A 14,987-nucleotide genomic window follows, 5' to 3' on the forward strand; every position below is an offset into this window, starting at 1 on the left:
ATTTTTCTATATGACTTTGTTTCGACAGTTTGAATTTGGATTTCAAACTATGACAACTCCAAACAACATTTTTCAAATATTAAATGATTTCAAATAGAAAATTCATCAATAACTCATCGAGATCTATAACTTTTATTTTCGTCATTTCTTAATCCGACAAAGTGATTTGTAAGATTGTTTACAAAATGTACATATCTCTTATATAGTTTTATAAACTATAAGAGAGATGTTACCATCACTTTGTTGGTTAAAGAAATGATCAAAATAGAAGTTATAGATCTTCATGAGTTATACAACTTTGTTATTGATGACTTTTTCAGCTAAAATCATTTAGTATTTGAAAATGTTGTTTGAAGTTTTGAAATTCAATTTTTTGATTGATAAAACAAAGTCACCAGAAAAAATGGCCAAAATAATAGCAGGAAGAACACAATGACATGATAGAGCATGATTTTAGAAACATTTAGGAAAAAGAATCATCCAATTTGAAGTTCATATGAGTGAGATATACTAGTTTCAAATTTTTCAAATTTATTTTTGCATACGGCTCCTTAAGACGCCCGTATGGAAAAATCAATTTTTCCATGCGGACGCTTAAGTGAGCCACATGCAAAAATGTTTTTGCATACGGACCTCTTAAGAGGCCCGTATGGGAAAATCGATTTTTCCATACGGGCGTATTAAGAAGCCATATGCGAAAATGCCGCTCGATTTTTGTGGACGCCACTAGTTATGGTCCGTTTGTAAAAATGAATGGGTATCATACAGAAAAATCACTTTTGAAGTAATGTGATGCAATTATTATCATCGTAGATGACGTAGTCGATGCCGTCGACGGTGCATTGCCGTTGTAGAGGACACGATCGATGTCGTCGAAGAAGCGTATTGCAGATGTATCTGTTAGAGGATGCGAGGTGTTCATCTATGTAGATAAGTCGGTGGCGGCAAGTTGATGAAGACGATCGCGTAGTCGTACAGGCTATAGATGCAGCGGCTGGCCCGATCTGGTGTCACAGTTGCAGCGCACGTCGTTGGCGACCACGTGTGGGAGTTCGGTGAAGACGTTCGTCGCAGCTGTAGATTGGCTTTGGTTGATTATGCACGTATACATTGGACATGCACATGTCTTGCCGTAGAGGTGGTGATGATCGCTAGATGACGTCGACGTTGATCTTGAAGCAGATCAGTAGATGTACATGCACTTAAGTTTTTTTTTGACCGGATACATGCACTTAAGTTGATTGGATGAATAGCTCCATGCCACCGGGGCCACGCTGCTGCTTCTAGTGCTTGGCCGGTTGGTGGCGTGGTGTGGTCGGCTTGTTGCAGATTGATCTCCGCGACAGTGTTTTGGAAAACGGCCGTATATACTTAAACGGTAGTAAAATTGTTCCGTTAACGTGGGTATACATTTATTGTTCGTCAACGTCAAATCTCCGTTTTTAGTGATTAGTTGGTCGTTTTCCGTTTAATCACCCAAATAATCATCCGTATGTTCTATTAGATGATGCTTTAGAGTAGTTTTTAATTTAATTTAGAATTATTTATTACTTAATTTAGAATTGTTTATGTTTTACTTATATAATGCAACCAATTCTACCACCACCATGTGATGTATAAATACGGTTTTAGAAGATTTAATGTTTCACTTATCTGTTTAATTAGAAAAACAACATGAACATATTTGACTTACATAGTTGTACCCATCTAAATCTTTAAATAAGTACATAATATTATAAAATTTGTACATATATTTGCAAACGTTAAACTTTCGCATAATTTATTAATTGTCTGCATTTCGATTAATCGGTGAACGGTATCTTCTTCGTCCGACAACCGTCTTCCACAATACTGTTCCGTGATGAGAAGTTGATCGGCGAGCTCCCGCTGCTCTGGCTCTGCGTGCTCCCGCGCTGCAGCAGCTTGCACCCACGCGCGCGGCGAGCACGTTGATGGCCTCGTCTGTGCAGATTGGTGGACGCCGGTGTATTGATCTGCTAGGTGAGATTAATTCCTGCATTGCTTTCTTTTTCTCCTGTTTGCTCATACTGGCGTGGCTTCCGCTGCTTCTCTTCTCTCGAGGATCATAGGGCTTTTATGTGGCTAATGAAGGAATTGATCTGATGCTAATTATTAGCTAATCTACAGATTTTTGTTGTGGGTGATTAATGCGGCGGTGCCCTAGGAAGATTATGGAGATCTCATCTCCGCGAGACAACGCGCGTGCGGAAGGTAGGAATGGATCAAATGACGTTGGTCTTCGGCTCTGATACCATGTAAAAATTCTAATTGTTGTATTATGATATATTACATCGGAAACTGCCTATCTATTTGGTGATTTCTAAAGAAAAACACTTAGATTTTTTCTACCCTTAGATTTATATCCAACGGACTATACAAAAGAAAATAACAAAAACATATTTACTTACACAACATTTTTATCAAAATTACAGTACACTTACATGTTATATCAACTGAATTTACAAAGTATAATTTTAGTTATATAGGACTGTAATTTTATATTTTAAATAAAATAACTAATACATATTTACTTATCAAAATTACAGTGTACTTACATGTCATATCAACTGATTTTACAAACGTAATTTTAGTTATATAGAACTATAGTTTTATATTTTATATTTTCTTTTAGTTTCAAATGTCTTAATTTTTCAACCGTTAAAGAAATCAAATTTTATTTAGAAAAGAACCGGGCCTAAGCATCCAATGCATGGCCTTATCCACGCATGCAGCCTCCACCACCAATTCTTGCACAAATCTTAGCGCACATATCATGCGGCCAAAAAAAAGGTGGAATAGCTAGAAAAAAAATCACGCGACAGATATCTAGCAAAAAGTTACATCGACCCTCTCATAGGGTATATACAGGAGTGCATAGGAGATAGAGACTTGTAGTACAATATAAGTAAGAGTAGATTTATCTCTAGGATTCTATCTTTAGAACTCTATTTTACCTCTAGGATTGTATCTTATCTTTATATTCGTATTTAATTCTTATCTTTAACTAACATATGTGTACTTTTAACAAGAATATGGTAAAAGCACTTCATAAAAAAAGAAGACAAGTAAAAGTCTACCTAAATTTATTCTTAAAAAAACGAACTTTAAATTTGAATACTGGTTTGGATTTTACGTAGTCCATAGAAAATTAAGCAAGCTGGACCGGAGAGATAGAAAATAAAAAGAGCGAGGCAGTTTCAACTCAGACAGTGGTGAGCAGAGCAGGGAGCCACAACAATCAGATAATTAGGCCCATGGGTATCCCCTACCCCAATCACATAATTACGCCCAACGATCATATCAAGTATCCAAGATTAGCCCACTAGCCCAGTACGTGCAGCTGCCGGCTGCCGGAGCGTGGCTTCCGATTCTTTGCCTGCAGGCAGCAGCAAGAGTGAGCCCTTTTTTTTTTTTTTAATTGGATCTATATCACCCTAGACGGTAAAACTAACTGGAGAGGGCTCTTCAATTAGTCTTAACCAGAGACACCCACGTACTAGTATTTTAGAAATTTTGGTTGCTATTAATATATCCAATAGTGCATATCTTGTTTTTCTTCTTATAAAATTCTCTCTTAAACTAGTAATCCAATCTACAATCTGATTACACCATTACTTCGTTGCAATTAAATCTTTACAACAAGATCTTACATGATTATATTACGATGAAAAAATAGGGGCTGTCTACGGCTCGGGCGCCCGACGATTTCGAGAAAAATATGTGGGTTTTTTTGTTGCAATGGAATGTTTCGTTCACTGCAACATTAGATCTATACATAGTGAAACATTGTGAGTACACTAGGTGAAACATTTTTCGGTGGAACAAGAAATAAACCAAATTCCCTTAATAGGGGGTTTCCAAAATATGTGGGTTTTTTGTTACAATGGATTATTTCAGTTTACTGCAACATTAGATCTATACATAGTGAAACATTGTAAGTACACTAGGTGAAACATCTTTTGTGGAATAAGGGGAGGGATAAGTGGGTGGGTCTAGATGGGGAGAGGGGAGCGCGCGCATGGGGGAGGGGGGAGCGACCGATTTTTCCCACCTCCCTCCGGTCGCCCGATTTTAATCAATTTCCAAAAATATTTATATTTATAAATTACTTTTATTATATACGTAAGTTACTTTTATCTTATATATAAGTTACTTTTAGATTTGACTAAATTACTTCTATACATTCATAATGCTCTAAGTTGATTATTTTTATTATTTTTTTTAGTTAATTCTATATTTTGTGGACTTTATAAATCTTCTCTACACTTTACTTGTGAATTTACTTTACATAGTTTCTTATTTTAGCTCACTCACACTATAATTATTTCTACTATAGAGAGTTACTTCTATTGCATAACTAAGTTACTTCTGTTGTATATAATTATTTCTACTACAGAAAGTTACTTCTATTGCATAGCTAAGTTACTTCTATAATTTAAATACATTACTTTTAAATTAATAAAATATTTAAATATATCCAATATGGATCTTGCATTGTCACATATTTTATGTAGAGTATAATGATGCAAATAGATCTTGAAAATAATATGTGATTAAAAATATATAAGTTATTAAAGAGCTTAAATCTAAAAGTAATTTATGTATATGATAAAAGTAACTTACATATATAATAAAAGTAACTTACATATATAATAAAATTAATTTACAATATACATATATATATATGTATATACATCAGAATATAATCATGTAAGATCTTGTTGTAAAGATTTAATTGCAACGAACGCAACGGTATAATTGGATTATAAATCAGATAAGTAATTTAAGAGAAACTTCTCTAAGAAGAAAAATACATAGATATTGAGTGTACTAGTAGCATTTTTTTTGAAAGAATAGTGTCTCTCTTTAGCACTATTCAGCTAGCACTTTCGGTGTAGTTGTGTCCCATCGTAAATATGCCATATTGAAAAAAAAATGGCACTACTATTTATGAAATCGGGTAGATGCCACTATAATCTTCTAGAATTAGAACCATGCCACTCTATCACGAGTTCCTCTCCCCTCAACGAGTGAAATCATGATTACATAGTAACAGGTAAGTGGCATCCGTAAATCATGATTAGCTCACTTCCAACCAATATAAAGCAGTAACATGTGGCAGGAAACATGGAAGGGAATAGGAAGTCGGAACAGGTAAGTCGCATCCATAAGATTAGGGGATGAAACTTTGAATCCGGTGATTACGTAGACTAATTCCGTTAAAAAAATAGTGCAAATATATAAATAATGGAAGCGACTACATCGAGATGGGTAGTGCGATAGCGCTATCCAGCGACAGGGGGGTTTTCCTCCCTCCCCGCGCGCGTCCTGGCAAAAAAAAAAAAGAAACGCCCACGCCCTAGCCCAAAAAAGGAAAACACGCACGAAGAGAAGGAGCGGGAGAAGGAAAAATTAGCAAACAAATCGACGGAGAGGAAACAAACAGAAAGAGCATATCCAAAAAAATAAAGAAAAAACTATATTAACTAAAGTTACTTCCTCTCAACACCAAGTTACTTTTTAAAACATATGAAAGTTACTTCCTTATAACATACAAGTTATTTCTAAGAATCGTTAAACTAAAAAGAGTGTTTCTATCGTTACCGTTGCCTCCTTAATAATGAAATGCAAAAAGACTCATGAGTGATCTAATCAATAAAACACACAAGTCAAGAAACATTAAAGTTACTTCTCAGTAATAATAAAGTTACTTATCAGAAACAAGGGCGTTACTTTTACGACATATAAAAGTTACTTCCTACGAAGATGCAACATTTATCGAGCCTAGGAAAAGCCAAGAGCTAGGAAGGTCGAGACACACAGAACATTTATCACCCCACACATCATATCAAAGCCAAAGAGAAAAAAAAGTTACTTCTAACAAACACTAAAGTTACTTCTCATAAATAAGTATGTTACTTTTATGACATATAAAAGTTACTTCATATAAACATTCAATATTTATCAAAGCCAAGAGAAGCCAAGAGCTAAGGAGATCGAGACAGACACAACATTCATCACCCCGCACATCATATCAAAGCCAAAGAGAAACCAAGAGCTGGGGAGATCGAGATACACACAAAGAGCGATGTCATGCCGTACGAACCCCAGCGCAACTGCAGGCTCCTGGCGGTTGTGGAAGAGGAGGAGCGGCCACATGCATCGCCGACGCCCATAGTGACGGAATCGAATCGAAACCCCAGTGGCGCTTCCTTCTTTTCTCCCCTCGATGACTCGCTTGCTTGGCGGCAGCGGCGGCGACGACTGGAAGGTCTACTTCTACGTATCCCCTACCGCCGCACGCTGGAGACGCCGCGCGGGCTAGGGCACGCCTTCGAGGCTAGCTGCATCGCCGGCATCCGGGAGAAGCCATGGCTCAAGGAGCAGAACTTCAGCAACTTTCAAGATAGGGACAAGATGCGCCTGGAAGTTCTCTCTGCTGCTCTGCAATGTGTGCGTGCTTGTATGGCTTAGAAGCAGCCACGTCGATTCAAGAGGGAGGAGATTAAAAGAGAGAGAAGATCAGTTGGCTCGGACACCCGTCGCGCTATAAGACTATGTCGAGAGGCCTCTCGACATAGATTTTACCATAAATAATATAAGTCATGTTGAGAATACCTTTAATGATAAAAATCATAACAACATAAATACACTCACAAAGTTCTTTTAATGAGATGAATCTCAAACATAATGTCCAAAAGTAAACAATGCTATCAATTTATAAAATCAGCTATTTTATAAAACCCAGATCATGCATGAGTTACTCACGAGCAAAATACAAAACCCGGCTATACTCGCCAGAGTCTCATCTTTAGGGTAAGACGTGCCCACGAGTGAAAAATCGAACCAACCCACGCTCACACCCATCCAACAAGTGTGCGTGGCTGTTTTGTGCAACAAACGAGCCACACACATCAAGACATCAAAAGCCAACAAAGGCAGGCACTGCAGAATGCAGATGCGCCAGCGGCCTCCGTCTGATGCGACCGCCGTGGCGGGAAACCAAAAGTGGCAAAACCTCCCGCCCCCTCAAAAACGAACTGATTCCCCCTAGCCTAGCCGCACCCCCACTGACTCCAGGGCCCCACTTCCCATGGCCCACATGTCAGTCCCCAACCCATTCCTCCGCGGCCACGCATTAATCCCCCCCCTCTCCTCTTCTCTCCCCCACCCCCCCCCCCCCACCCCCCACAATTTTTTCTCCTTTTCCACTCTCACACCCCGCCTCCTCTTCCTCATCACTTCCCAATCCAAAATCCAATCGCGGGGTTGCCAAACCCTAACCCTAGGCACCGCGCGAGGGAGGCGCGCGGCGATGGCCGGCGAGGGGAGCGGCGGCGGGGGCGGTGCGGGCGCCTTCGAGGACGAGGCGGAGCCGACGGTCACCATCGGGGAGTACATCGAGGGGATCGAGGCCGAGGAGCTGGTAAAAAAAAAAAAACCGCGCCCCCAAAACCCTAGCTAGCTGATTTCGACCCCGAGGTGGTGGCTGCGTTGCTCACGCTTGATTTTGATGTTCCGTTTTGTTATTGGGGGGCGTGAACCCTAGGAGGCGGATTTGGTGCTGGGCGGGGACGACGGCAAGGAGTGCACCTACGGCGGCGGCTACCTCAAGCGCCAGGCCGTCTTCTCCTGCCTCACCTGCGTGCCAGCGGGTGTCGCTGGAGTCTGCACCGCCTGCAGCCTCGCCTGCCACGACGGCCATGAGGTGAGCTGATCGATCCCCCATCGGTGCTCCGCTGCAATTTTTAGTTGTAAACATCCTATACTTGCTTGTATAGTTGTGTGGATTAGTATGTTTGTTCAAGTTGCAGCTGGGATTAGTGTCAATGTTTATATGGGTGAGAAGGATGAGCGCTACAAGAGTTATTTTAGGTGAGATCTTGATCCAAGTTTCTTAGCGGGGTGATTAAGTTTGTGCTGTAACTGCGGATTGGCTTGCCGGCTGTAGAACAAGTGGTTCACAATGCTGTAATGGTGTTGTGAGCTGTGACTTTAGATTTCTAGATTATTCATGGTTTCAGCTTATTATGCTTGGTGAGCAGAGCCATGCATTCTTCCATGAATTGAATGCTTAAAACTTGTTGCCCACTGTCTCTGGCTGTGCATTAGGAGCGTTATTGTTTAATGGCAAAGTGGTTTATGTTGTGCTCTAGGATTGAGCGTCATCTACTGTGACATTTGTGATACCGTTGAGATTATATCTAGAACAGGGTCTGTGTAGCAGAGCTGTTTGGTCAGGAAAATAAAGACCTATTTCACGGATTGTTTAGTGCTTTCTGATGAATATAGAATGCCACATTGTAGATGAGACGCGTTTGTTCAAGGCTGAAATGCGTATTGAGAAATTGATGCACATGCATTGGTATTAAGTGATTCATGCAATGCTAGGCGTTGCATTAGCAGTTGCCAAATTATCTATGGCCATCTTCTGTATTAAGTATCTATATGACTGGGTGATGGTAATTCTGTTATCAAAGAAATTGAATCATGTCATTTATTTGTACTAACACACTTACCGGTAGATAGAAGCTTTGGTATACTGACTGGTAGAAATATGTGAATATTCAGTGCCCAATGGGGGCTTTCAGTGTATGACTCCGATGTACGTATGTGGTTTTCTTTATATGATGGTTGATCTACATTGAAAATAGATGGTAGCCAACCATGAAGTGTATCTTACTATCTTTTACAAATTTGCCTATTTGGTTGAAACAGTGGTTTGAATGATTTGCAGTCCAATGCTTTCCTTTTTGAGGGAAATCTTTTGTAATAAAAGTTTGCGTGGTGTGAAAGGGGGCGCGGGGGGGGGGGGGGGATAGGTCATGGTACAATGCAGGGCAGCACGATGAGAAGTTATCAACTGAATTGACTGTTAGGGCACGACAAGCATGTTGTCTCTTAGGCTGTTTCTAAGCCTCCACATCATTTCATGACATTGTTTAACATTATGGTTTGAGCATGCCTGTAAGAGCAAGAATATTTTCTTGGTCGGTTTACTCTAATTTATTTTAGTTAGTAAACTCCTTTAAGATACTCCTACCTGCAAGGTAGTAACTAGTAACAATTGGATGCTCCTCCCAACATGTAGTGACAGCATAAAAAGGGAAGGAGGAATGCACATAAGCGCCCTTCCAAAAAACTGAATCACGGGACAATTCCTCATTCATGTCGGTTGTAATTTTGAATCTCAAATCATAATACATGACCAAATAGATAAAATCACTGTCCAATTATTCAAAATTTCTGTTATATTGTGAAATTAAAACAAGCATGTTTGCTTTATAGTACATGTATTTGCATTTAGATATAACACTGGAAATTTGTTTGCAAGTTTTGATCTGAGTGTTTAAGTATATTCAAATATACTCTTAGATAATATTTTTACTTATGAGTTTTTTATATTGCAATGCAAATTTATAATATAGCATATGAGATTACTTTTTGTGTGCAATTACTTGCCTAACAGACAACATGTTTGTACTGGCAGGCAAATAGAGATTATTTTTCTGTATGTATAGCGTATTAAATGAGATAGCCTAACATACTTGTATGGGGATTGCTTCTTTACAATGAAAGATGAAGTTTCCTTGATGGTCTAGTATTGTTTTTATAGTCTATGAATCATTTTGAGACTCTTGATTATATCTCTTGGACTATAGTGTCTTGTATGTGCACTGCTACTTCTCAACTCCTTTTTATTATTGCCTGCTCTATTGGAGCATTAGTTTTGGTGGTGAAATTATGTGTGTGTATTTATTTTAATTGGTGATATTCTATTCAGTGGATTGAGTACATCAGGTCGTGTGGTGTGACCACAAAGTCATGATTCATTCTTGGTGATATATGTTGGTAGACTGCGGCTATGTAGTGTATCTGGGGCACCTAGGAGCATAAATATTATTATATTACAGCCGCACAGTATTAGATGTTATAAAACTTCATGGTGGATGCAGTTAATGATATTTTATAATATTATCTTTTTGTTTCGATATTTAATCCTGGTCAGTATAGATTCTCATCTGCATCATAGGAAATTAGGAAATACAGCATTATAATTAGTTACTATGTTCTGCTATTTTTTGTCTTTACTAGTGCACACAACTGATGCTTGGATGGTTCTTTTTGCTAAAGGTCGTTGAACTATGGACAAAGCGAAAGTTTCGTTGTGATTGTGGCAACTCAAAGTTTGGAAGTCATGTTTGCAAACTTTGCCCTGAGAAAGATCCAGAGAATCCAGCGAATTCTTATAACCATAACTTCAAAGGGTCCTATTGCACATGTGGCAGGCCTTATCCTGATCCAGAAGCTGAAAAGCAAGTTGAAATGATACAATGCTGTATTTGTGAGGATTGGTTCCACGAGGATCATATTGGTCTTAACTCCATTGAAGAGGTTACTTTTACTTGCAGCACGCCCTTCCTTAATTGCATCATATTTGTTAACTTCTCCTTTTTTCTAATCCTTATGTGAGTTTTGCATGGCTGTACAACCTGTATCTGCAATATTGCAATTGTGTCCTTTTTGCCAATAAACATACTGTTTATATTTATGAAAGCATAGCATTGCATACAATGTGATATTTTCTGGTTTCTTCTGACTTCCGAGCTTTCATGCTCGATGAAACTAGAAACAAATTCATTGCATGATCAATGCCTTCAAGTATTGTTCATATAAATTTTGTTCTTCAGAAGACAATTGCCCATGTGATAATTATGATACTTCAAACCTAGCATTTTTTCCTGGCCATCGAAGCATATATATATTGATGTAGCACATTTTGCTGTGAATTTGATACCTACTTGTTGTAGCCTCATTCTTTTCGTTTAGTCAAACCAACTTTTGTCCATGGTATACATGTGGCATCTTCAATTTACTTATGTACTTTATTGCACATCGTAATTTCATAATTGCTTTTTTTTTTTACCTTGCAGATACCACGAGATGAGGAAGAGGAGCCACTCTACGAGGATTTCATATGCCCCAAATGCTCACCTAAGTGCTATTTCTTGAAATTATATCCGGATACTATTTGGGCATCTAATAAGCAGAGTTCTGCACCACAAGCTGAGACTACCAATTCAACTGTTATGAATGGAAATTCAAGCCTTGGTGACATAGAGAAAAGTGAAAATGGTGCTCTTATAAATCATTTGAATTGTGAAAAGACCTCTGACAATGAGAATTGCCCAAAAGACAGTGTAGCTCCAGAAAAGGCCAGTCTGGATGACAGTTCTGATGGCAAATGTAAGCTAGGAATGAACATTAGTTCAAATACACCATCAGCTGATTCAGAGAAAAAGATGCCGTTTTTTATGTCAAAAAGCTGGAGAGAGGTTATCTGTAGATGTGAAACTTGCACCGACTTCTATGCACAACAAGGTGTTGCGTACCTCATAGACAAGGAAGACTCTATTGAGGAGTATGAGAAGATTGCTAAGCAGAAGAGGGAAAAGAAGTTGGAGCAGCAGGAAGGAGTTGAAGCAAACTTTCTTAATTCACTCGACCATGTACAGAAGATTGAGATTTTGAGTGGCATCAATGACATGAAGAATGAGCTTCAGTCTTTTCTGGTAAAGTTATCTTATTTGGTTGTTTACTTTTTGGGTGCCATACAAATTTGCATATGTTTGGTACCTGTAGCTAACTCGCAATCACCAAAGGGCATAGAAAAATTAAATGTTTGTTCAAATGCATTGAAAATGGCACATGGCTAGTCTAGAATAATTATACCTATGCTGAGGCACTGTAGGTAGTACTAACTACTGAGTATTATGGGAAATAGAAAATAGAAGCTGTTGTGCATTGACAAAAAAATTGGCTTTTATTCAAATAGCAATCTGATCAAAATCACTAGAGCAACATTAAAGTAGTAAACCAACCACCATTTTAAAGATAATGGTGATTTCATTAAGCAAATGAAAGCGTTTGACTTTTGCACCATCTTGCACTTGGCCAAAAACATAACCACATGGAAAAAAAAAGAAAAAAAGAAAAAGAGTACCACAGGGACCTCCTATTGCATATTGTGTTAAAACATCTCTATAACTAAGCCTATGGTTGCTAAACCACCTAATGTGGGATAAAAGAACCTTGGCTAATGCGTTAGTATACCGACCTTCCGGTAAAAGGAGTCAATTGGTAGATAACCTGCATAGGTGAGTGAAATAATTTTTCAATAAACTACGTCATTATGTGTGCACTGTGCCACTGCACCTCGTAGCCTAACCTAATGCACTAGTTCCATGCATAAGTAACTTCACTTAAGGATTAGACATTCCCTGTAACCAATCCCCAAACATTTGTTTATCCAGTTAAAATTATGCTGCGTGTAAATTACCAGCTTTATTTAAGACATTCTCTTCACTGGGGATTAAGTATCAGACTAATGTTTACCAACTTGGTAAACTGTGCCTGGAAATTAAATTAAGTACAAGGGGGGGGGGGGGGGGGTTGATGGATTATCCATCACGCATTTTGCATAAAAAAATGTCAACAACCAGAACATGGATCATTTTCCAGCACTTGTATAACTTGTATGATGAATTATCAGAGTATTTCGCAAATAAATGGTGATACTTCCCATGTTTCAGTATCAGGGTTTGAGTTCTAAACACGATCAACGCATTCTAAACATGCAGTGCCAAAATTGCATGCATGTCTAACCAGTATGTTATGCTGATATACAGCGAAGTTTCATTGTTTTCAGCTGCATATGCATTTAACTTGTTTCTATTTTGAGCTCCATCATTTGCGCTTTAGCTTATTAGCCACAACAAAATTTTAAACTTCAAAACTTTTTAAGAGTTGATTTTGATGGTTTTTCATCGTGGTTTATTTTTCCACCATTGGCTTTAAGTTGCTAAGAACACATATATAAAAGTTTTACCCACATTATTTTTTGGTCGCTATTAGCTATGACTTATAAGCGTTGTGTCAAAAAATTCTTCTGTGGTGTATATCTGCATCACCATGTTAGTTTCTTTAAAAGGAAATGACCATTTGTCAATGTTATCCGTTTCAACACCAATCCATTCTCTTGATAATCCCCATATATTTTTTTTATGGGGATACCTGTATTATCTATCTGGTTTGTCACCTGACTGGTCCTTTCCCTCTCGTTGGCACTTCGATCAGGAAACTTTTGATTCATCAAAACCGGTCACATCTGAAGATATACGAGCTGTTTTTGAGAATCTTGCTAAGAAGAAAAAACAGAGGTTGTCATGAAACTCAGCTGCTTGGGGTTCTGTTTGAGACTAATATATCCCACTGCCGGTCGATCGAGCAGTTTTTCTGGCCACTCCCCCGTGAATTTATCGTTCGCTATGTCATGGCTATTGTGTCCTGTTACCTAGCTTGTACTCGACTTCTAATGTAGTTAGCAGAGGTAGTAATGCTAAATGCTCCGAACTGAGCTTCTGGTAGATGCTCCAGGGCAGCAGAACAAAATGTTTGCTCCTTTGTATCAAATCAAAAGAACTTTGTGCCGCTCCTTTAATCATCTGTTGCCTATGTGCTATTTGTGCTTACAGATGGTAAGGTGGAAACGGTTGCAACTTGGAACTACTGCTTTTGGGTCTCAGCGTGAAGGGCATTTGGGCATTTGGCTAGTTTAGTTGGAGCAGATTACTGACCTGGCCATTCCAATGTCTATTCAGTTCATGCATTGCTGCAATATACTGCAATTTTTTTTGCGTTGTGAGGCAAGTTCAAGCCTGGTTTTGCAATGGTGGTTCCAAAGGGCTCGTCAGGATTGTGAAAGAGCTTTGCATTAGTCACTAATATTTTGAGATAGCTCTTAGAGAACCTGTGGTTAAGTTGGCCAAATCGGTTCATGATTGTCCCACTGTTTTTGCTTGCGTTTTATTAGCATGATAGTCCAGTTGAAGGGCTATCAAATCTGTCATTAGTAACATGGTCACATTTAAGCAGCATAAAACCTTGAGAGACGCCCAAACATGACCTGGTGATGATGATGCCATTGGATCCGATTCGGGTGCACCTCCAAATCTATTCATAACAACTCTTGCCAGCGATGGCGATGCCCCAGCTGCCATTCTTGTCCATGGCAGCAGCTAGTAAGCAAAGGATGCTATGGATGCAAAATCGGATGAGATCAACGAGACAGATAGAACCAAGATGGTCCCCTTTGCCATGACGCTGGTGAGATCACTCACAAACCATCACCATTACCTGTCTTAAATTCTGCTATTATATGTAAATGATCAGTCACAAATGATCACCATTACCTGTCTTTGATTAATTGCTCTTGTAGTTTGCCGCTTAGCTAGCTAATAATCATATCAATCGTCTTTGTCGTTGCTCTTGGACATCTTGTACCGTAGTATCAGGTGTATATGCATGTCATTGTTCTTTTGCCATGATTGATTTGATTTGGACGCATCGTTTCTCCGTCACATTAAAATTCCATCTCATCTCCACCCTCGTGGCCTCGTGGCTTGTCTCGGTCGCTTCTGTCTCCTCTCTGATGATATATTCCCTTCAATCCTGTGGAATGGTCATCCATTAGTTGCTCCAAACTCATCAACCATGGACTCCTGTTACCATGGCAAAAAATAAAATAAAAATGTTCCGAAAAGATATCCCCTTTCTGTAAGATAGAGAGATGCACATTTTAGGGCATGTACAGTGGTATCTAATAACGGGTTCTCTTCGTCATCATGCAAGTAAATTTGGTGACGTGGAAGAAAGAGAGGGAAGAAATGAGAAACATCGTTGCTACGCATGATAACGGCTCAGAGTCAGACTCTTAGCATTTATTAAAGGAAAGTTTATTGTGTGAGGATGTAGAAAAGGAAAGAAGTATAATAAAAAAATATTTAGTGCATTAATGGTTTAGAAATCTTATTGTCTCTACTATTGTAGGAGTATAGTCTCTAGTGACATTAATTAATATAGAGAGCTCATATTAGACTCTACCTTTGTACATGCCCTTATACCTT

The 14,987-nt window shown here is 38.8% G+C and overlaps 1 protein-coding gene across 1 annotated transcript; it reads left to right on the plus strand.

The window, feature by feature from the left end:
• Positions 1-7,208: 7,208 nt before the first annotated feature.
• LOC127777083 (uncharacterized) lies at positions 7,209-14,405 on the plus strand. The gene is made up of 5 exons (XM_052303586.1): positions 7,209-7,447; positions 7,571-7,729; positions 10,156-10,416; positions 10,956-11,594; positions 13,159-14,405. The coding sequence occupies exons 1-5, from the start codon at positions 7,337-7,339 to the stop codon at positions 13,249-13,251; spliced, it is 1,263 nt and encodes a 420-aa protein (XP_052159546.1). The 5' UTR covers positions 7,209-7,336; the 3' UTR covers positions 13,252-14,405.
• Positions 14,406-14,987: the final 582 nt, after the last annotated feature.

The sequence above is a fragment of the Oryza glaberrima genome, chromosome 6 (genome assembly GCF_000147395.1).
Source record: "Oryza glaberrima chromosome 6, OglaRS2, whole genome shotgun sequence".
NCBI classification, from domain to species: Eukaryota; Viridiplantae; Streptophyta; class Magnoliopsida; order Poales; family Poaceae; genus Oryza; species Oryza glaberrima.